The 24914-nt window shown below is 43.5% G+C and overlaps 1 protein-coding gene across 1 annotated transcript in view; it reads right to left on the reverse strand.

The window, feature by feature from the left end:
• Positions 1–542: 542 nt before the first annotated feature.
• Positions 543–24914, reverse strand: part of LOC146813812 (beta-1,3-galactosyltransferase 2-like) — a 92683-nt gene continuing 68311 nt past the window's right edge. Inside the window, exon 2 of the mRNA XM_085609120.1 lies at positions 543–2469. Coding sequence (XP_085465246.1) covers positions 1370–2428 — 1059 coding nt within the window. The 5' untranslated portion in view covers positions 2429–2469 and the 3' untranslated portion in view covers positions 543–1369. The remainder of the gene's footprint in view (positions 2470–24914) is intronic.

The raw sequence follows: 24914 nt of genomic DNA on the forward strand, positions 1-24914 counted from the left end.
TTATCTGTAACTGGCAGACTCCCCATGTTCAATCCTTTAAGTTCCACAACTAGTGCAGAATGGTCACTATCTAGACGTGGGATTATCTTAAAATCCATCATCCTATCCCAAAAGTGTGAATTAATAAAAATATAGTCCAATATAGACCCCCGATTTTTGCTGTGGAACGTATAACTATTCGATGTTTCGGATAGAGATCTCCCATTGCAAGCTCAAAGAGAATGTCTCAGCATTTACAATTTTTGAGTATTAATTGATAATTCACTAGTGAAACTTGACTTATCTCTTCTGAACTAAATGTTATTCCATCCAAATTATTATACATTATAAACTTAATAATCATTTCTTAATGGTTTATCATGAACCGTACAAGCTTTCATATTCACAGCATTTCTTTTAACTTTTTAGAGAGGAAGTCATTTAAATACCATGTCTTTATCTTGGGAATGAAATGACTTCCACAACAGACAAATATATAATGCAGTAGTAAGGTGATGTACTGTAAGAGCCCAATATGTGCACAAGGTTTGCAGTTAGGGGTTTGGGGACATATATAAGTGTCTGCCCTTTCATAAATATTTCTATGACCATCTTAGACTTCTGAACCATGTTTTTGGAGTTTTCTTTTGCCTTATTTGGAGTTACATAAAAACCACAAATGGCCTTGCTAAATTGCTGCACATATGAAATTAGAATAAAGCACATTTCATTTTCATGATTCTTACTTATTTCAAGAAACTGATTTACAGATTGCCAATTTCATATCAAATAAACATTTAGAGAAAACACACTTTATCAGAATCTGAAGTTAAGGATAAGTGAACAATTGAAGGTAAACTTTAACAGAACGAAGTCTAACAGTGCAGAGCAGTAAACAAGTACACAAGTGAACGATTAAAGCTTCATTTTGAAGTAGAAGCAGAGTCTTTGGAACATCAGCAATACTTTCCAGGAGCCTTGACAGTCTTCAAGATAAGTGACAAACGAGCACTGCATGAAAGTCCCATTTGCTGTACAAAGGTACAACAGAAGAACTTTGGATATTATGTATTGAACTTGAGAGAACATTTCAGAAAATTAAAAAGTATACAGAAATGGTCATGCATAACTTAAGATAAAATAATGGTAGCTGCAGGACCCCAATAGAAGGCATATTTCTGTCATGATTCCTCTTGTTACGGTGAATATTGAGGCTCACAGATTTATTTGGTATCACAGGATTGAGTAACCTCCTGTCCAGCTTCCTTCCCCGAAAAACATAATTTTTGCCTGGATACAGGACGATACTGAGTATCTTAGGACACACACCCTCAGATTAATATCAGCATAAACCCTTGGATGCACAGTGGTCACTAGGCCTGGCTCCAGTTCATCTTGTTTTGTTTTCTATACACTCTGAGTCATTCCTAGATTGGAAGTCTGGCCATATTTCCAGGAGTCGCTGAGGGCTGTAGTGATGCACAGTGATGAGAGAAGAAAACTGACATCTGTTGTATTCTATTTTGTGCCCATTGAACACGTCGCTGGGGGGCTTTGTGAGATTAATTTTCAGCTCATCCATGCATATTCCGATGAAAGAGTCCTCCATGTTGATTAGTTGGATGGTTTGAGCCACATCATAGACCTTCTTGGCCACGTCTCCGGAAAAAACGTATCCTGGTCCAGCGCAATATGGAGGATACGTGTCCTTTGGATAGACTTCTTTGGGGACGTACCATTTGTATGCTTTGCTCCGGAGTGGCCCTGTATTTGAAACAATATAACCAGACATATAGTTTGTCCTTACCGGTAGCTCAGGCCTCAGAAGTTTGTGGACTAAAAAGTCCACATTCAAGAACATGTCGCTGTCTATTTTCATGACATAGCTGGCTCGAGGACAGTATTTGGCCACCCACTCCATCCCCATCATGGTTTTTAGGGTCAGGTTATTGTAGGTGTCCAGGAAGTCCTGTTGAATAATGTCTTTGAAAGTCGCACTCTCTTCCTGGAGCAGGTTCTGGGTTTCATTGGTCATAGTGGGAGATATCCCAGTCAGGAAAATCCTTGCAATTGACACGCCAGGGATGCTGCTTTCGTTACCCCAGGTGCTTCGAATGGCGTGCCTAGCGGCAATATCTTTGCTATCTACAATGATCATAATAACCAGGAAAGGTGCTTCCCTCTTGCACTTCTCTGGTTGATTGAGAATGAACTTGTAATTATAGGGATATGGCGGTATGAGTGGGTGCCGCGTGGGAGACGACATCTGACTTGTAGAACGCGCCGTATATTCCAAGATGGGGCTGGCACTGGGAGTAGGATGATGCAACACAGTCCATGGCACACGTATTTTTGCATTCATAAACACAGACACTGTGAAGATGCCACACATGAGGAGCAGGGGATTGCAATGGATGCACCGAAGTCGCTTTACTGGACTTGCCTTCATGATGTCAGACCTAAAGAATCCAAGCCGAACCTCGGAATGACCTTAAATAGCAAACACAAATAAATGCAGTGTTAGCAGGTGCTAAGGAAGTTATGTTAGGCAAATATGAGCGTGTTAATGACAATGAGGCACTGAAAAGAGGTTATTATTTGATTCAGTTTTTTACCCAGAAAAAACATGGAGCCTCCCTGCTTCTCATAGCAACCTGGATCCAACCCAAGAAAAAGCACCTTCTCCCGCCCTCCCTGCTCGATATACATGATTTTAAATCATCTCTTACACCCCTAAATGTACAGTGTTGTAATGGGCCCCAGTCAGTCATTATTGCACTATACAAGTACCAACTGATACAATGCTCATTTACACTGTATATTCTGAAAGCATACATTTAGTTGTTGATCTCCCAAACTCACTCACAAAGATTTGGAAGCAATCACATGACAAGTCATACTATAAGGAAAAAAACTAAATTATGTTAATAGTACAATATCTATAATCTACAGCTGTGCTGATACTGACAATGTATTGATGATAACCTTGACTTATTTTTGTGCAACATACAAGACTATCACATGGGTTACAGCAGTACTAGCCACTAAACTAAAGCACACAAACCATCAACATAACACATTAAACAGAACAAACATCCAACGGAACCCAGTTATGGCACATTGTTGGCTTTCACCATGCTCACAACAGCATGTGTACTGTGATACACTGCTGCACTAACATCCAACAGAGCACATTACACAGAACTAACAACTAACATACCTCCAACCACCCCCACACACACACAGATACTCTCTCCTCCTCACCTGCCAGGTAATGAGGTGGTCTACTGACCTACAAAAAGCATAAACAGCAGATCCCACGGGGCCTAGCCCTAAAATACCTAAATTAAACAGCCAAAGCTCACTGCATTACACACAGACACCAAATAGGGTACAGGATCACGGCACAATGTGTGTAATGTTTCAGAAACAGACGAATCTGCGAGTATAAGCTCAGAACCAGATGGAAAGGCAATGGACCGCCAATGCCTTAGTGTGGTGGTGTATAGTGACCAGGCTATTCTAATAACAAACTGGACACTAGAAATCCCGAAAATATAACTTATAGTTTATATAACAGGGGTTTTAGATTTTGATTTGCAACCATGTCTCTCTAACTGTGCTTTTTCAGTCAATTTCCTAGGTTTTTCCCATTTGAATGCAACAGACTTTGCACTGCGTGAGCAATAACATTATTTTATCAGATTTTTTCCAGGAAATTTCTTAAGTGTTTCTTTTAAAGAAATATTAGCTGTTAGATGCAGGCCATACCCTGCATCTAACTGCCAAGCATCTAGTCCCTGCAGCATATGGCCTTTCGCTTATGGCCATGTGTATCAAATCCCCACTGCACATGGCAGAAGGTCATAACCTAGGCCAAAGACCTTATGCATATCAATAACTTCATGCAAATAGACCCTGTGCATTCTACCAGGCCAGAGGCCTTTAATCCCGCCACTCTTTTACATTTGCGCTTTTACTAAAACTCACAAATCTAAATAAATTGTCATTGTTTAAAAATTCACATGAGGGATAAAAAAGTAGATTTCCCGTACATAAGGAGTATCGGACCTATATTATGTTAGCATGATGCATCTATACGTACGTTCCCTGTTTCATATATATGCATCGCTTGGAGGAAACTCGTTTATTTCCTCCCTGTATATCTATTGCTAAAAGAGCAGGCCGAGAACCATACAGACGCCATCTTCTGATGATATGCTCAAGCACGGGCTGTGATCACGTGTTGATCACGTGCAATTGTCAGGCCCCAGTTCATCTGAGTTACTGGTAGCAGCTGAAGGTAGGCTGTTTACTTGACTGTTCTAAGACTCAAGGTCGCATCTGGCTTTGGGGGGCGATAAGCGCATTCCTGGAGGCGCCGTGTCTACACTCTCAGGCACCAAGACGAAAGGGAGTCACCCCTCCTGACCTCATCAGTAATAGATAGTTAAGCCTTTGTACTAGTCTCATGTGTGCCAAATATGGTCCTTTCCTGGAGCTCGAGGGCCAACTGGTGTTTTTCCTTTTACAGTGATTGTATGTGTTGAACCGAAAAGTATATAACCTCATGTTTGAATACGAGCCAATAGTCTTCTCGGCGCACCTGATGGGTGAGGTTCGGAGAGGCTCCTCTATAGAGTATTATGTTTAATAAACGATTTCATCTTCTTCACTGCCAACTGACTGATTATTTGGGAATGGTATTGGGACTATTGGTAGGTATAGTCCTTTAGTTTATTTTTATGGTACATCAGTTGGCGACTCTGCCGGGACTCCGTGACTGGGTCGTCCTCCCCGTAAACGGGTGGTAAGGACAAGGGGTATTTCTGGTCGACCGGGTGGACGGAAAAAGGATCCTTTGAAACTTAGCCATCTTTAGTATGAACTTACTCTGCTCTCACGATCAGAGTATCCTCAGCTGCTAGTGACCCATCACCGGAGTCCTACGGGCGTAACCCAGGAGCTGACCGTGTTGGTCTTCAGGAGTTGGCAGTGGAGAACACGCAATTGTACCTGTGTGCACCAGGTGAGTGGAATTGTTTTGATGTTCTTGGCATGCACTGTTGAGCAGTGCTTTTGAAGCAGTTAACTGTGTAAGTATTTGGTGGTCAGTGTACCACGGAGAATCTTGGGGGTCTGACGGGGCAGCATTGGGGTAGCTGCACGTATAGATGCTCCACGGACCTTTTGTGAATGATAGAGACGCCGATCGGACGCACGGTGTGGCACGTGTGGTGCGCGCCCGGCCGGACTGCTCTCAGAAAAGCCTGTGGCTGTACCTGGGTAGCCTTGGGAACAGAATAGTCCCAAGAGTGAACCAGGAAGGCTGCGGGATGGTCTGTAGGTCGGTCTGTGGTTATACCTGTCCGTCGGTCTCTTGGTAGTCTTTGGACTGCTTGATTTTGGTATCTGTCAGTCTTGGAATCTAAATTTGATTGATTCTCCATGAACAGGAGTTGACGGGCTCTGTTCTTTGTTTGGAAAGACGTCAATTTGAATATCTTTGTGTTAGACGGCGACCTCAGAGGAGCCCGGAGGGGGGGTCCTGACTACCCTGAGTCCCACCCGTGTAGTATCGTAGCCGGGCACTGGCGGGAGATTCCCCAGGGGGAGGAATCTCGCAACTAGGATCGTACTTCTGGCACCACACGACACAGAGAGACCACACTGGGTATTCTCAGAAAACAAGCTTTATCAAATAGGTATCACTGCAAATATGTACAAGGTGAGCACGGGCTCAAGAGTCTCGGAAAGGTAGGGGGTAGCGGGACTGTCTCTGGTAACGGTTCAAAGCAGGGACGTATCCGGCGCACAGCTCACAATCCTCGAGCTGGGGGATACGTGGTCGGAGTCGGGGTCCGGCGGGACCGTGAGAGTCTAGGGGAGCCGCGAGTCACTCAGCGGGCTCAGGTACAGGTTCGGAGGTCTTACGATCTTCAAGGAGCCGCGAGTCACTCAGCAGGGCTCAGGTACAAGTTCGGAGGTCTTTACGATCTTCAGGGAGCCGCGAGTCACTCAGCAGGGCTCAGGTACAAGTTCGGAGGTCTTACGATCTTCAGGGAGCCGCGAGTCACTCAGCAGGGCTCAGGTACAAGTTCGGAGGTCTTACGATCTTCAGGGAGCCGCGAGTCACTCAGCAGGGCTCAGGTAGGTTCAAGTTCCAGGAGCCGCGACCGCGTCGGCAGGCTCTCGTTGTTCCAGCGTCGAATCTGCCAGACAGTCTCAGAGCACCCCTTGTTATAGGTCGACCCCTCTTTGATGTCCGGAGTCTGTGCAGGCAGGGGTCTTGTCACCTGGGGGCCGCTTGTCGGGGTTTCCTGCTATTGTCTTTTGATCCTTTCAGGGCCGGGTCGGGAGGAGTCCCAGACACCCAGCAGGCACGGAGGGCCATTCTACGAGGCCGGGTCCAACACTTTGTATGTATATATATATTATTGTCTTGTGTATGTTTGAATGAGCGTGAGGTTGTATGTTTTGCAAATGTTTGAACATGGCCATGTTTGGAAGTTTATTTTTATGATCGAATGAGGAACGTGTGACGACAATAACTATGCCGTGTTTTAGCAAATTGAGTTGTTTTGGATGTTGTTGTCGCCCTAATGATACGCATTTGGCTGAAAGTCAACCTACCCCGCCTGAGGGCAGCCCAAGTTATGATATGTATGTAAAGCATGGTATTACACCTCTCTTGTTTATTACACTATAGCATAAATATACTAAAGATAATGTGGAATTACAATGGCCCTTAACCGGGTCCTTTGATGAAAAAATGATACATTTTCTGCAGGATCGATTATTTTCTAAACATAGTCGACAGTCAATGTTTGACTTCCTAAGTCTGTGGCAGAAGGAAGCAAAGCGTAGACGTATGCGGGAGGAGTAAGTATGTAGGATGAAAGGAAATCGGACGATTACGCGGAAAGCTATAGCTTATGATAAAGCACAAACTGAACAAGGGATTGATTGTGCAGACAGACAATTTAGATTGCAAGTGGATAAGACCTATGTGGCCAGGACTGAAGCGGAAGATGAGATAGAGGATTTATTGGATACTCGTCCACCTCCACCTTATGCTCCGCAGCGCATATATCCGTTGTTCCCCCGACTCTAGTACAGGCCCCTTCAGCTTCCGCCCCTGTCGTTTCCTCTTCCCTTGCCTCTCCGGGAACGTCCTCTGTTTTGTCTCCCTCAGTGTCTGAGACGGCTACTTTATGGCCTGTTACCCTACAGTAATACAGTGACAACAGTACAGATGGACACCACACAGGTTGTATATTAAAAATAAGTATTTTTATATAGAATTAAGACAACACCACAAACGACAAAAATCCACAATACTGTACTTTAAAATGGTAGAAATAGCTTAGTTCTCTTAAGATGGTAAATGCGACACTTTATGCTCAATGTACCTTTGGATGCGTAACGCTATATAACGAAAGAGTTGCAGGGAAGGTGATGTGTCGGTTCCTTACACGCAAGAACGGTGATGCGTCAGTTCCCTACTGCTGCATAGGGGACGATGATCCGTTGGTTCTTCTCGGCATGGGGAGGTGATGCGTTGGTTTCTTACTGCACTTTCGTGGCGATGCCGTGATGCGATGACGATCCGATGCAATGCGACAAAAATGGCGTCTTCTCCTTGATGCTACAACGACGAGGCGATGCGTGCATGCCCGATAGCCGTGCGGCGACTCTGCGAATCTTCTGAGCCGCGACAGGCCCTGTGACACACTTCTCCTGTGATACGACGGCGTCTGCTGCAACGACGACACTCTTCTCCGGTGATGCGAGGTGCTTCGGTGATGCGATGCGACAGCGGCAACACAATTCTTCAGTGATGCGACGACAGCGGCTGCATCACGCTTCGTGCTTCCAGCTCCCAGCGACACGCAGTCTCTCAGAAGGCCCAGCACAACAGTAGGTACTTCAAATTCCCAGCAAGGGAATGCAGGGGAGCTGGTTGGTGAAGTCTGTTGTCCCTGAGACTTCAGCAGGAGGCAAGCTCTATCTTCAAGCCCTTGGAGATCCTTTACAAGTTGATGAAAGTAGCACAAAGTTCCTTTCTCCTTTCTTTGGCAGTCAGGCAACCACTGTAGGCCAATCCCCCAAACAGCACTCAGCTTAGGGATAGTCTCCTCCTTCAGTTTCTCTCTGGTTCCTCTCCTCAGGAAAGGTTCTTCTTGTTTCCCAAAAGTGATCTAAAGTTCTGGGGTCTGGGTCCCCCTTTTTATACTTATATTCTCTTTGTTCTCTGAAGGCAGAGAGGCCTTTGCCTAGTCCAAACCAGTTCTGGTCAGTCCTGGAGCACCTTGTTTACATGACTCCTTCTTTCCTTTGATAGTTTAGGCCAGGGACATCAGACGCACCACAGGAGGGGGAGCCAGCATTGTGGAGGGAAGGCACAGCCCTATTCAGACCCAGGTGCAACTCCTCCCCTCACTCTCCATGTTGATCTCTCTATTCAGCCTTGTGCTCACTCACCCTGTCTCCTGTAATCCCCCAGCCCCTGTCACTCAAACTCCAGACAAGGAGTACACAACCTAGCAGAGGCAGGCTTGGATAGTTAGGCAAGAAAATACCTACTTTCTAAAAATGGTATTTTCAAACACAGAATGTTAAAACCAACTTCACTAAAATATGTATTTTATCATTCTGAGTTCAGGCATACTAAACTCGAATTTCTACCTAGTTCCCTGAGTCAGTTAGGATTATAAGATGTTATAATCAACGGCCCATTATGGCCTATAGGGAACAGGTAGCCTTGCAATAGTGAAAAACGATAATGGCTGTAATTCACTATCAGGACATGCCACACACATCAGGGAATGTCCTAACTTATACTTACAATGCATCCTGCCATTGGGCCTACCATAGGGGTGTCTGATACGAAGAAAAGGGAAGGTTTAGGGGCTGGCAAGTGGGTTCACTTGCCAGTCAACATGGCAGTACCAGACTGCACACAGGCTCTGCAATGGCAAACCTGAGACACACTTTTAAGGAATCTTCTGTGGGTGGCACAACCAGTGCGGCAAGCCCACCAGCAGCATTTGATTTACAAGCCCTGGGCACACGCAGTGCACTGTACTAGGGTCTGACAAGTAAACCAAACCAGCCAATCATGGAGTCACTAATCCATACATCAATTTTACCATAGGGAGCACTTGCACTGTGTCACTGAATAGCAGTGGCACAGTGCCCAAAGCATCTATAACCAGCAAATATATGTGAGGCAACAGCAAAAAAATGGAAGGGAGACCCACACCAATGGTGCCAGGTCTAACAACCGCCAACATATATCTAGTCACCAGCAAGTTGGACTACGAGAACACCCTCTATGCCGGTATCAGTAGAAGAATACAAACCAGCCAGAACTCGGAAGCCAGACTCATCCTCAGCATCCTACAGCTACCTCACATCACAACACACCTCAGGGAGCTCTACTGGCTACCGATACACAAATGCGCTAATTTCAAACTCCTCACACACACATTCATGTTACTACACAACTTAGGTCCCACTTACACGAACAGTATGATCTTCTTCCACTAACCACCCAGAACCCTCCATTTTGCAGGATTCATACTCGCATACATCCCCCGCATACACAGAACCAGATCAGGAGGATGGATGTTCTCTTACATTGTTCCTAAAGCATGGAATGGCCTCCCACTCCACATCAGAGCCTCCTCCTCTCTTACGCAAGAAGTTGAAGACCTGGCTTTTCAATCACCCAACTAACCATAGACAATGCTAGGTGCACACACAACCTGCTCAGCTCAAGGATACCCTCATGCATTTTAGTGCGCTCTACAAATGCTCCTAACATAACATAACTGCGAAGGGCCTGGAAGGTTCTCGAGCAAGAAGGTTCTTGTTGGAACTGACAATTTCTGGTTGGCTGAGGCGAGGCCTTAGCCAGGAAGACCCCACCACTCCTGTGGGGTGGGTGATTACACTTCTTGTATAACCTGCACTCACCCTTGGGTAGCTTGGCACTGAGCAGTCAGGCTTATCACAGAGGCAATGAGTAAAGCATTGGCACAGCACTCACTCACAATAAATATACTGAGCATTACAAAGGAGACTTCACACATGATGTTTGTAAATACATTTTGTGTTCAACACACAGTAATCAGTGCAACATAAATATCATGTATTTCGGTGCATAAATCTCACGTGGAAATATTACTATCAGCACTAGGCCCAACCGTGTTGAAATTACACCAGTAGAATGCACACTTGGGACTACTGGCGTAACGAACCTTTGAGGGGGCCTCCCTGGAAGGCACGTGGGAGGCCACCCTCCGGGCTCAATCAGGAGCTCTGCAGCCAGAGTGCTGTGCTGAGGGGGCTGCGGGGTCCTGTGTTACGTCCCTACTTGGGACCGATCCTATTCTACCCACCCCTTTTCCCATTACCTTTATGCGGTGCAACACGTTGTCAACCCTAGGCCCACCAAGGCAATTCTTATAATTCAATATCACACAGCTATAGGGTGCACCTCAGGTCACAATGATAACAGAAATATGTACATACAAAGAATTATAACACTTGCTAGCAGCACCACAGGCAGAGGCTGCACGGGTAAAATCAATGTCAAATGTAGTGTTCTTCTGGCAAGAAATCAATGTGTATGGCAACACCGCCGGCCAGTGTAGTTAATCACAGTCGATTCGTAGACTGTCACTTCCACACATACACACACATAGACTCAGCACTGAAATGCGGTGCAACAGATATCAGGCAGGTCCATATGGAACGCGTTCGCACACATGCACACAGCACTGTAATGCGATGTAACTGATACCCAGCAGGTCAATTGACATAGCACTTTAAACCCTCTGACCCATGTCTCCCTTCACACTCCCAATTCTCCTCGAATACCCTATGCCCACAGATTAGAGATAACCAGTCCTCCCCCCGGATACTAGGCCGCACGCGACCAAAGTCACACTTAGTCAGGGTCCCAGGGAAGCAGGTGCGGGTAGGTAACAAGAACAATTAGGAGGTAGTCGTCAAATAGCAGCCACCGGGGAAGTTCACCTACTGAATGCAGAGCATAAGTGGACTGAGGACAAAAGTTGGTCACTCAAAAAGAGTTCCACAAAGGCCTTCTGGTACCAGCCCAGTTCTGCTAAGCACAGGGGGGAGTCACTCAGTCTCTTGACCAGCTTCTGACCGCTGTAGGAAGCGTTCTTTCAGCCCAGTCAATGATACCCAGGCCCAAGCCAGGCAATACTACCTGGCAACACTATGTCATTGGGGGCCTGGTGAAGAGAGGGCAGTTAGTTTGCCACACTGAGGGCCAAAAAGAGAACAATCGATGAATGGGGAAGGAAGCAGGGGAGCCTGTCGGAAGACAGAGGCACCCTGTAAGGTACACGTCAATCAGAGTAGTACCCAAGCCATCTGGGCACAACATCTGGTGCACAGTGAAACGAGCTTCCCACAATGAAGAGTCGCACTTTCAGTACCTTCCTGGAAAGGAAACACAACGCCTGGTGCACGTTAATACTGGTCGCACCAGGCAATTCTGGTCCCACACACAGGCTTAAGTTTAGCAGTGCTACTCGAGGTAGAATCAAGCACTACTACAGTTACACCCCCACCCCCGAGGGTCGCAACCTGTGATTCGGACACCGCACACAATGTGCATGCAGTCGGTGTGTCGCATGAGATAGATGTGGCACGATCTACGTGGCAGGCAACGGTGGATTCCCCAACCAGTGAATCCACTCACCACTGACAAGATGCGTATGCGTGTCGAGGTCCCCACGATGCAGAGACCACATACCTTAGATGTGGGCAAGATTTTGGGGCTCAGCACAAGGCAATCCTGTCTCCAGGCACAATTCTTAGTTCTGTGCTACCAGTCTGTATCCAGTAGACTATGTGGGCACTTAATAGTGCACTGCTCCTCGGGTGTCACAAGTAGATGGTGTGGATCACTCGTAGGAGATCTTTGATGTCCCCGAGGCATCCAAGACAGGGGAGGGTGACACACATCCCCAGATATCAGCCCAGCCCAGCCACTATTCAGGAAGGGCGCATGGTCCCTTTCAAAGGCAGTAATCCTCCTTGAGCACAACATATTCCTCTGGCAGTGTGCATCACACAGTTCCAGGTTCCCTGGTCCCATGTCTCCACAGGTGTATTTCTGCCCTGCTGAAATATGGCACCAGTAGTTATACAGTTGTGTGCCTTTGAAGTTAGGGGTGGTTCAGAGGGTTTCCCTTTGAATCACAGATGTCTCCCCTAAATTTCAGTCATGTCTGCCTTGAGGCTATGGAATGCAGATCTCAGGGCGCGATTCACAGAACTAACTTAAGACAAAATCCTAAACTTACAACCATTTTGGTATTCACAGAAGGCACTTACTCATTTTGGTATTCACAGAAGGCACTTACTCATTTTGGTATTCACAGAAGTTAGGAGTCCTAACTTTAGGACTCCTAAATGCCTTCTGTGAATACCAAAAGTCTTAAAATTAGGATTTTTATCAGTTTAGTTGTAGTATTGTTAGGACTCCTAACTTTAGGACTCCTAAATGCCTTCTGTGAATACCGAAAGTCTTAAAATTAGGATTTTTCTCAATTTAGTAGTAGTAAAGTTAGGACTCCTAACTTTAGGACTCCTAAATGCCTTCTGCGAATTCCGAAAGCCTTAAAATTAGGATTTTTCTCAGTTTAGTAGTAAAGTTCGGAGTCCTAACTTTAGGACTCCTAAACTGAGAAAAATCCTAATTTTAAGACTTTCGGTATTCACAGAAGGCATTTAGGAGTCCTAAAGTTAGGACTCCTAAGTTCTGTGAATACCGAAATGAGTAAGTGCCTTCTGTGAATACCAAAATGAGTAAGTGCCTTCTGTGAATACGAAAATGGTAGTAAGTTTAGGATTTTGTCTTAAGTTAGTTCTGTGAATCGGGCCCATAATCTTTAGTGGGGCCATGATCCGGCTCCCAAAGACCAAATGTCACAAACTCTCCCTCCAATCTATCCAGCTAGGACCTCAAATGGCAGAGGTCTGTGGTTCCAGTTGCATGCCCAAGTTTTATAGCTGTCCCTGGGGAATTCACAGATGTGCCCCCCCAGCATGGACAGCAGTGAAGCTAAAAGGCGCACAAAGAGTTTTAGAGAAGAGAAATGCCCCCTTTCTAGAAGTGGCATTTCTAAGCTCTTAATGACAAAACCACCTTTACCACAGGAGAGGGCTTGTCATTGTGAATCCATTGACAGGAAACACGATGAGGCTGCTCCACTGCAATCTACTATTGCAGCCTGAAGTAATTTCACCTATTTCACTATGTTAACCTATGAGAAGGTCAAACCTCATAGGTAGTGAAAACACACCTGGGCATTATTCTTCACTACCTGGGCAGGGTACACACGTGTACCTGCCTTGCCTTTCACCTATCAGTTGCTTCCCCCCCTTAAGACGTACCCTAGAGGTGCTCTAGTGGTAGTGAAAGATCCTCTAAGTATCTGCATTGATTTCGAAAGGCCAGCCTGAGCATATGTGCTATTGCGCACACACAGACCTGCAATGGCAGGCTGGACACATGTTTAAAAACATCAAAGGTGCAAGCACGCACTTTGGCCTGCAATGGCATGCTAGTGCTGGAGCGGGTAGTACAAAATGTTGTATACCACCCCCATTCTGCATGTTTATATTAATCCGAATAATCAATTAATTGTAATATTATTAATCTGTCTGAAGTGATAATTCACCAACTATATTAACAAGAGAATTACACATGGGAATTGCACTTTGCATGGCTATATTAATTATGAATTAACTAGTGTACTTTGGCCTGCAATGGCATGCTAGTGCTGGAGCGGGTAGTACAAAATGTTGTATACCACCCCCATTCTGCATGTTTATATTAATCCGAATAATCAATTAATTGTAATATTATTAATCTGTCTGAAGTGATAATTCACCAACTATATTAACAAGAGAATTACACATGGGAATTGCACTTTGCATGGCTATATTAATTATGAATTAACTAGTGTACGCATATTAATAGTAGAAAATTAGAATATTATATGTTATATGTTGCTTTAAGTGATGTATTTGTAATTTGTGCTTTATTTAGTAAGTATAAACCGCTCTGAGTGTTGCTTCTGCTAGATAAATACACACACATATGGGTATTAGTAAGGGGATAACATTTTATTAGTCATTTCCATCTTTTAATTACGTTTTTGTGTTTCTTTTGCTTAAGTTGACCATTTCGGCCTATACAAGATGGCTGAACGAGACGTTAAACGTGACTGCCTTGACAACACGAGGTTCTGGGTGAAGTGCGCATGCGTCACCGCCAGCAACAGTGGCCTGGACCTGACCCCGGGAGAACATGTACCCTCCAAGGTCATTCCGGGAACCCGTTCAAGACTAAAAGACAATGCCCAATTTTCAAGCCGGAACAAGCAAGTTTGATGACTTCATCATCTAACACCCTGAGAACTATTCATCGCGAGTCGAAATTGACAAATGAGAACTCTCTAAACCCAATCTTGATACATAGTTGTTAGTATTTTCATTATAAAAGTAGGTAGGGAATTAGGGTAGTTTTGACGCGCTCTCCTCCCCACCTCTGGACACCCTCGCTCTTCTTTGACGAACTCGATTTCCTGACGTTATGCCGACGGAGAGGACGGTGACACTGCTGGACAGCTGTTATCCTGAATCTATGAGAGACTGAATTGCGGCCTAACGTTGCTGGATAAATTCTCCTTGACTGACTGACTTAGAGGACGACTTTAGCCAGAATAGGTAAATATGATGCTCTGAAATGCTGATGATGATTTCTAACATTTCTTTCAATATTTCTTAGATAAAGAATAATTGACAAATGTGTTGTGTCGATTATTTGAAGAAGAAAAGTAGAAAAGAAGTAGAGCAAAGATAGACGAGTAAATCATCAATTACCAATTCAACTAAATGACCTATCTCCGTATGGGAGGGATATCTTAGGTTTAAATGTCAATGTGTCTAGGGCAAAGTAAAGGTATTTCCCTCATGTCAGCGTTGTGAAACGTATTTTCCCTCAGAAAACAGGTCAACCGAGTGTAAGTATATTGGTGTTATGGGCCCCACCAATGAATGTATGTGAGTAAATTGGATGACGAGTTAGTTGGTCTGTGCTGAAGGGGGAATTTGACGTTCTGCGCTGCATCAGTGTTTCTGGTAGCAAGATGATGGTTGTTATTGTTTTGGTTTGGTGATTATAGCTTGTAAATTGCTTATTGATTAGTGGTTATTGATTGATATTGCTTTATGTATTAACACTCTATGTTGAGTCACGTCGAGTTCTATGTTGTTTGCACGACTTCTGGGATGTAGGAAGTCGGAAGTTTGTAACGGTTCTGTAGTAGAGCAGAGGTAAGCGCTGTTCTCGGGAAAGACGGAATTGTTGTTATCCTGTAGGTGCTAGAGCAGAGTTTTCAGTTTGAAAATAACTGGGTTTTGAAGCTCTGGTATGTCTATTTGTTATATTAATATACTAATTATTAATTATTAATTATTTGTCTTGTGTAAGTGTTTATACTTACTAATCAACTCGTTTGTTTTAACAAGAGAGAGTTATACGTGGGAATGCATAAATGTGCTATTTAACAATAATGTGCATGCTTTCATGTTTAAACGTTGCTGAGTGCTGTTTATTTTTAAGCACAAAACGCTTTTCGAATTAATGCTTTTCTATGTTGCAAGAGCTAGATAATTGCATACACATAAGGGTATTAGTGGGGTTAACACTGTTCAATCACTATGCTGTGGTAACGTTGTTTTTGTCTCTTTTAATTAAGATGGTCTATTGTGGCCTATTGTGGCCTAAATAAAGATGGCCGATACGAAAAGCCTGGCCTCGAGTAGAATTCGTGACGAGAGAGAGCCTTGCTGAATATGGTCCTGAAGTCAGCTGACCACAGTCCTTGCTTTGCTTGATTGAAATTTTCCGTGAGGACAGCAGCAGTTTTGGGCGATCTCCAAGTGAAATGAAGCGTCCTTGGCAGCTTTGGGAAACAAAGGAGCTTTAAAGAAAGACTCTGAATTATGATCTCATTGCCGAGGAGACGTGGAATTACACGATACAAATGTATTTTTTGGTTCCTGTTCCGTTATGTTTATTTTGTGATTTTTCCTGAGCGGAGATTTTTAAATGTAGCGATGCTACATCCTTTCCTTCTCGCTTTGCTCAGAGGTTTGACGGAAGAAGTTATTACAAATTATGTTTTTCTTTGTTCGACTTGCTATAAGAATTGTTAGCCTAGAGAGGGCTTTGCCACTTGCCATTCGCCTTTTGCCGCGTTCCGAATCTGCGTTGGTGAGGATCGTTGCTGAGAGGACTTCGTCTTGAGAGACTTTACCGAGAGACTTGTCCTGACCCGTTCTGACATTTAGCTAGAATAGGTAACTATGAGAAAAATGATTTATTCTGATTGATTTTCTTTGACTAATTTTAGATAAAGCAATATAACTTTGAATATGGTGTTGGTTCTTATTTCTTGTCAATTATTGAGTATCCTATTTTGATTATTATTGTATAGATTGTTCAGATTATGTTTAAGGGCAGTCTCAATAACCAGATCTTATCGACCTCGATATAGATGCAGGGTGTTTAGGAGTTTTTCTTTCCACAGGTTATTGCTGGTAGAGTATTTGAGCGTATGTTAGTGAAATGGGCCCTAGTGTATGAAGAATGTATGTGCGTGTAACTGTGAGATTCCTCTATCTGTGGAAGTAGGGATATTATATGCACCCTGATCTCTATCAATTTCCTGGTAGCAGAGTTGTGATGGTTATTGATGATTGTCTTGATCTGATTAGATTACATATTGATTATTGATTATTGATGTTGGTATATGTACTAATACTATATGTTGGAGTTGTCATGTTGAGTTATATGTAGTGCTTCTGGAATTTGGAAGCTGGTAGCAGTTCCGTAGTAGGGCAGAGGGAAGTATATGCTGCTCTCGGGAAAGACGGGATTGTTGGTCCTGTATGTATGCAGGAGAATTCACATTGTCTGGGTTCGGAATCAGTGACATTATTGTATGTTACTATTAGAATATATTTCTGGTATATAAGGAGTGTGTATGGTAGTGAAGGTTATCTGTGAAACTCTGGTCTTAAGTCCCAGGGACCCGTAAGGTTTGCCGTTAAAGCTTATCGCAGGAGGAGTAATAGGTATTCTCTGAGCTTGTTTGAGGAACTGGGCAGGGAAACTGCTTGGTTAATGTGTGTTATAATTCTGTAGTGGAGCAGATTGTTCGCTGTTCTCGGGAAGCAGGATTCTGTGTGTATGTACTATATTTTCTTGCATGAATGTGCGTGAATGCATATACATTTAGTTGATTGTAAGACTCTTTGGATAAGTCCTAGAGGAAACAGTTAATGAATGTATGTTAGAAGGGCAGAGTAGAGGGAAGTGCTACTGTGTCAACGAGAGGTTCTTGTGAAATAGATTTCTTTTACTATTCTGTGGTTAGCGAAGCAGACAATGGAGATGTTTATATGTTGTAACTAATAGATTTTGTAGAAATTTTGACACGAAGTCTACTGAAAAGATTTTGTAAAGGAGGGGTAGACGAGTGACAGGAGACAGGAGACAAGCGACTGCAGCGACTGCTGACGTCAGGAAGACCGCGCTCTGATTGGATAATAGATCAGAATAGTGTTCGCGCTGGGATTGGTGCGTTGGTGTGAGCCGCGCAAGGATTGGAAGAGCTATTCTAGTGACGTAGACGCTCCAGGATTGGTGCGTTAGTGTGAGTCGCGCTATTATTGGTTGAAAATCTGTATTGTATAATTATAATACGGAAAAGAGTAGAGAGCTTTGGTAAAAACTAAAATGTATTACCAAGAAGAGAAAAAGAAGAAAACATTCTTTGGAAAAATTAAAAAGTGGTTTAACAAGGATAAAGATGTTAAGACGAGAGAGGGTGAATTGTTACCTCCACCGAAAACACCTGCATCCTACATGGCTGCAAGATATGGGTATCATACCTGTATATGGTTGGAGAATTGGATTAGGTATACTAAAGAAGATGGTGTTCTAGCATTTCCAGAACATGGTTCATTTAATTTGGCCGTGTTGAGAAATTTACGGGAAAAGATGTTATGTCTTGACCCGAGACCAAGACCTACACAGTTTGAGGCTTTAGTGGAATGGGAAGAGGAAGTACATGAGCGAGAAAAACAGAGATCTGGAGGACAGTATAGGTACATGTTTGGGAGGAGACATGATCGTGAGACTCATCATGATCGAATGAAAAGGTGGCGAGATGCTAGTATGTCAGAGGGATTATATCCAATGAGAACAGTTGAAGAAGGAGCAGAGAGGGTTCCTGAGTCAGAAATAAGAAGATATGGAGTTAATGAATATGAAGATGAAGTCTTGAATGACATGATTTACAAAAGACCACCTCCATATAGACCAGAACCAGAAGAGAGTACACCAGTTGTTTCTCCAATAAGAGATACAGTTTGTATCATTGAGACAGAAAATGTGACACCTGAATCAAGAAATGGTAATTCTTTCAGGGAGAAAGTAAATCGAAGTGGTGACGAAAATGCAAGAGAATTAGCTAAAACTACAACAGAGCTGACTGAAAAGATTAGGGAGTTAACGAAAAATCTGGAAGCTGTTACGGTGCCTGTAACAATAGGTCCGGTTATGCCTGTGTTTGACAAGCAGAGAATAGGTGAAAATGGTTTGGTGATTCCATATGTTGGGAATAATTTGATAAGTTCAGTTGGTCCTTCAGGAGATTCAGGAAAAAGGACAGAAAGTAGTGACCTGAGACAGTCCAGACATGACACATGTAGTGAAATATTAGATGCTAGTGAAGCTAGTTGTTCAGGGATGCCAATTTTAGAACCGCAAAAGAGAGTGGTTCCAGTGAGGAAAACTACTGCAATAACAGCTGAAGATTTGAATGATTGGATGAAAGTTCTTCAGAAAAAGGATAAAGATTCGCAAGCAATTGATGTGGCTAGGTTACGGGTAGAATTAGAAGAGCTTGTTACAGGGACAGTTCCAACAGAAATTCTTAAAAGTCATCATGATGGTGAATTAATGTTTATGTGCAAAAATATTACCTGGAGAGCGAGAAATACACATGACAGGTTAAGAGCAATAGCGAATGAGCAGGGAGTTGACATTGATAAGGTTAAAGCTTTGCAAAAAACCTACAGGATGGATTTTTCAGAAAAAGACATTGAAAATTTGAATGCAACTGGTAGAACAGGACAGATTAAAGAAATGGTTGCATTATTGCGAAGATGGGAAGATGTAGAAAAATGGAAGGATAGGTGGTATAAGAAAAGAGAGGAATCTGAAGATAGAACAACTTATTCAGCTTTTCCAGTGAGAGAAAAAGAGAAATCAGTGGATAATTATCCTATGAGAGAAATACCTGGAGGAGGATATGTACATGTTCCATGGACCAGACAGGATATTTTATCATTTACGAATGATTTTCCTCGATTGAGAGAAAAGCCCGTCGAGTGGTATAGGCAGGTAGATAGGTTTGTGAAATTGTCAAAAGTGCTGTGGATTGACCTGAATAGTCTGTTTGATATAATTGTTCCAGCAGATTTGTGGACTGAGTGTAAAATAGTTGTGAGTTGGCCTACTGAGGAATATCCAAGAGATCCAAGAACAGGAGCACCAGATCCAGAAGTAATGAGAAAGTATGATCAGGTGATGGTATACCTGAAGAGTAAAGTACCTGCAAAAGAGACAGATTGGGTAAAAATAGATAGAACACAACAGGAAGCAAAAGAATCAGTTCATGCTTTTTACGAGAGGCTGATACTGGCGTTTAAACAATTCAGTGGAGATGAACACCTGGGTGACAAAGATTTGAGTCATTTTGTATACAGATTTGTATATGGTCTCAGACCTGAAATTGGTGAGAGAATTCGTGAGCATACAGTGGATTGGCAGAGTAAGAAAATAGATGAGATTCTGAGACATGCTAAATACTTCAGTGATGAAATTGAAGCAAAACAAAGAAAGCTGAAAGAGAAAGCAATGTGGGCACAAGTGAAAGTTGCAGAAAGACAGGAAGCACAGTTGATGGAACAGGCGAATAATCCAGGAAATAATGCAGGGAATAGACCTAGATATGCAGGGAAAGGAAAGGGGAATCTTGAGGAAGCGAAAAAAAAGTTTCCTTGTCACAACTGTGGCCAATTAGGACATTGGAGGAATGATTGTACGAATCCAACATTAGTGAATAATGAGGGTAAAACCTTGAATCAACAGGTGCAGAACGAGGGGAATAATCAACAGCAGCAACAGCAGAAAGTTGTGAGACAGCAGAGTCAAGAGCCAAAACCGCCCTTGCCGCAGAATAGAGGAGCACAAAAGTATAATCAGGATTCGGGATTCTACAATGATGAGCAGGTAAACAAACCAAGGCATTCTAATCAGGTACAACAGTACTTGTTAAAGAATGAAGGGAGTGAGTCTGAGGGTGATTATTGACGGTGCCAAAGAGAGGAGGAAGAGTGCATACTTGGTGCAACTCTAGAAATAGACCAGGCAGGACCATTTGTGGATGGGAAAATAAATGAAGAAGGTGTTACTTTTTTAGTAGACACTGGTGCGACGAGATCAACTGTCAGGTCAACAGATATTAAAAATCTTCCTCTCTCGGATGAAGCAATCCAAGTAGTTGGTGTAGCCAATACACAAATCAGAACACGTCTTACGGAACCAGTAAGAGTACAGATAGGGAAATTTTCAGACATGCACAGATTTATTGTCTGTGACACGAGTCCAGTGAACCTGTTAGGTAGGGATCTGTTATGCAAGATGAATTGCACAATTTTCTGTACACCGGATGGAATAGCTTTTGAAACACCAGATGAGGATGTTTTGTATCGAGTGACTCTAGAAAACAGGGAAAGTGAGTTAATTGGTGCATTTGCTGTGTTTGATCCAGAGGATTTGCCTCGAGAGCTGAGGGACACAGTGAAAAGGACAGTTTGGGATTTTACTGGAGAGGATGTGGGATTGATGAATAATGTAGATCCAGTAAAAATTGCAGTGAAGGAGGGAATTACATATCCTAACATTCCTCAGTACAAAATGACACCAGAAATAATTGAGGGAATAACTCCTATAATTGAGAAAATGATTCAGCAGGGAGTCCTGAGAGAACTACTGAGTAGTCCGTGTAATTCACCGATAATGGGGCTAAAGAAGCCTAATGGGAAATTTAGGATCGTACAGGATCTGAGGAAAGTTAATCAAATTGTGGTGGCATGTTGTCCTATTGTGCCAAATCCATCAGTGATCCTGTATCAGATTCCACATGATGCTGAGTGGTATACAGTGATTGATTTGTGTCATGCGTTCTTTTCAATTCCATTGCATCATGACAGCCAGCCGATTTTTGCATTTAGGTTTGGCCAGCGTATTTTAGCATGGTGTCGAATCCCACAGGGGTATACAGAGAGTCCTTCGATATTTAATCAGTTGTTGAAAAAATCGTTGGAGAGTTTGATCATGCCTGAAAGTTCAGTACTAGTGCAATATATTGATGACCTACTTGTGGCATCAAAGACACGAGAAGCTTGTGAAGTAGATACCATAGCTTTACTGAATCATCTGGCAGATGGAGGGTTAAAGGTATCTCCAGCCAAATTGCAATTTTGCAAGAAAGAGGTGCATTATCTTGGACATAATATTGAAAAAGGTCTGAGAAAAGTGACTGATGACAGAATCAGAATCATCAGAGAAATGAAAGCTCCAAAGACCCAGAGAGAAGTGAGGATGTTTCTGGGGATGGTGGGTTATTGTCGTCAGTGGATAATTAATTTTTCGCTGATAGCAAAGCCACTGATTAAACTGACAAAAAGTGAGATGACAGACCCATTGGAACTAGATGGGGAACAAATGGCAGCATTTGAAGAGCTTAAAAATAAAATGTGTGAAGCTCCAGCTTTGGGTATGCCTGATTACGAAAAGGAGTTTGAATTGTACTGCAGTGAGAGAAATGGATGTGCACTTTCAGTGTTAATTCAGAAGCATGGATTACTGAGAAGGCCTATTGCGTACTTCTCATCGACACTTGACCCTGTAGCTGTGGGTTTACCAGGTTGTCTAAAATCTGTGGCTGCAACATGCAGGAGTCTGGAACAGAGTGAGGGAATCATAATGGGATATCCTGTAAGGGTATTTGTACCTCACAATGTGGCAATTCTTTTGACAAGAAGCAGAACTCAGTACATGTCACATAGTCGGTTGACTAAATATGAGAAAGTGATTCTAGGAGCATCAAATGTGACTCTTGAGAGATGTGTAAATGTGAATCCAGCGACACTTTTGCCGGATATTGAAAATGTGGGTGTGAAAACAGAAGATGATCATGATTGTTTGGATGTGCTTGAGTACTGTACAAAACCGAGACCAGACATAAGGGATCTTCCCTTACATGAAAGTGATCATGTGTTGTTTGTGGATGGTTCATGCCTGAGAAATGATGATGGTGTGCTATGTGCAGCATATGCGGTGTGCAAAGTTTCAGAGGTTATGGAAGCATCACCATTAAAAGGAGTGAAATCTTTACAGGTTGCTGAATTGGTGGCATTGACAAGAGCTTGTGAAATTGGGAAGGATTTGAGGACGACTGTGAAGACTGATAGTCAGTATGGATTTGGAGTGGTGCATGATTTTGGCCAGCTTTGGCTACAAAAAGGTTTCTTGACATCGAGTGGAACTCCAATAAAGAATGCTGAAGCAATTGGGAAATTACTTGAGGCGATACAGCTGCCTAAGGAGTTAGCAGTTGTAAAGTGTGCTGCCCATGGACAAGGAGAGGATTTTATCACGGTTGGAACCCGGTATGCAAATGACATTGCTCAATACTGTGCAAAATCGAATCAGTCAATTAATAGGGAAAGAGAGGGGGAAATGTCTTTTTGCTCTGTGATGTTTACTAATGCCTTAGAGACATGGGATGAAGTGAAGCAGTTGCAGGATGAGGCAGGAGAGGAAGAGAAAAAAGATTGGATTAAGGCAGGATGTGCCCCAAGAGAAAAAGACCATGGGCCCGATTCACAGAACAAACTTAAGACTAAATCCTAAACTTAGTACCATTCTGGTATTCACAGAATGCACTTAGTACTTCTGGTATTCACAGAATGAACTTACTACTTTTGCTATTCACAGAATGAACTTAGTACTTTTGCTATTCACAGAATGGATTTACGACTCCTAAACTTACGTCCGCACTCGGGCCGGAAATTCCGGCCCGGAGGCGGAGCTTCCGGCCCGGAGGCGGAGCTTCCGGGCCGGAGGCGGGGCTTCCGGGCCAGAGGCGGAGCTTCCGGCCCGGAGGTGGGGATTCCGGCCGATTTAGCTATGGCTGAAATCTCCACCTCCGAGCCGGAAGCTCCGCCTCCGGCCCGGAAGCCCCGCCTCCGGGCCGGAAGCTCCGCCTCCGGGCCGGAAGCTCCGCCTCCGGGCCGGAATTTCCGGCCCGAGTGCGGACGTAAGTTTAGGAGTCGTAAATCCATTCTGTGAATAGCAAAAGTACTAAGTTCATTCTGTGAATAGCAAAAGTAGTAAGTTCATTCTGTGAATACCAGAAGTACTAGGTGCATTCTGTGAATACCAGAATGGTACTAAGTTTAGGATTTAGTCTTAAGTTTGTTCTGTGAATCGGGCCCCATGTTTGGGTCTATAGGGATGGCAGACCAGTAATGCCCAACTCCATTTTGTCGTCAATGGCAAGGATGTATCATGGCCAGGGACATTTGGGGAGGGATGCGATGATAAGGTCGTTCAAGCAGACCTGGTACAATGCAAAGTTCAGGACAATTGCAGAGAGCATCTGTCAAAGGTGTTTGATTTGTCAGCAATTTAACACTGGGAAAAAGACAGTGGTGAGTCTGGGAACAATAGGCAGAGAAGGAGGTCCTTTTACAAGAATGCAGATTGATTTCATTGAAATGCCTCAAGTGAACAGACTGAGATATGTACTAGTTGTAGTCTGTTTGTTTTCAAGGTGGGTTGAGGCCTATCCGACTAGGAGAAATGATGGAGTGACAGTGGCAAAATTACTGTTAAGGGAGTTGATTCCTAGGTACGGGTTTCCAGTGACGATTGAGTCTGATAGAGGTGGACACTTCTATAATGAACTCATGAGTTTGATTTGTGAAGCATTAAGCATACAGCAGAAGCTACATTGTGCATACAGACCAGAGGCTTCTGGTGTGGTTGAGCAGATAAACGGCACAATCAAGAATAGGATTGGAAAAATGTGCTTAGCCACTGGCATGAAATGGCCGGACGTCTTGCCTCTAGTGCTAATGACTATTAGATCTACTCCAGATAGAACTACTGGTTTAAGTCCGCACGAGATAATCATGGGACGTGCAATGCGCCATGCATTTGTACCTGTCAATAAGTTGATGACAATAACTGATGACATGATTTTGGATTACTGTAAAGGCCTGGCTGACGCAGTTCATTCTGTGTTTCACCAGGTTGGAGAAGAAGCTACCACACTTGAGAAGAAGCAAGCTCATGATCTGAGTCCAGGAGACTGGGTGAGGATTAAGGTGCACGGAAGAAGAAATTGCTTAGTTCCAAGGTGGGGAAGACCGAGACAAGTCATTCTAACAACGACAACTGCAGTGAAGTGTGCTGGTGTGAAAAACTGGGTGCATGCGAGTCATACTCTGAGAGTTCCAAACCCAAAAGAGGGAACTGGTAAAGAGTATTTTGAAGAATCAGATTCCAGTGATGATGAAGACCCAGAACCAGTGAGAAAAGAAGCAGAAAAAACTCCAAGAGAACCATTGGGGGTCTCAGAAAGGAGATCAGATTCTGTAAGAGAGCCGGAAATTTCAAAAAGCAGTGAAGAAAAAAGAAAAGAAAAGAGCAATTCCACAGAGATTACTCCTGA

The sequence above is a fragment of the Triturus cristatus genome, chromosome 6 (genome assembly GCF_964204655.1).
Source record: "Triturus cristatus chromosome 6, aTriCri1.1, whole genome shotgun sequence".
NCBI classification, from domain to species: domain Eukaryota; kingdom Metazoa; phylum Chordata; class Amphibia; order Caudata; family Salamandridae; genus Triturus; species Triturus cristatus.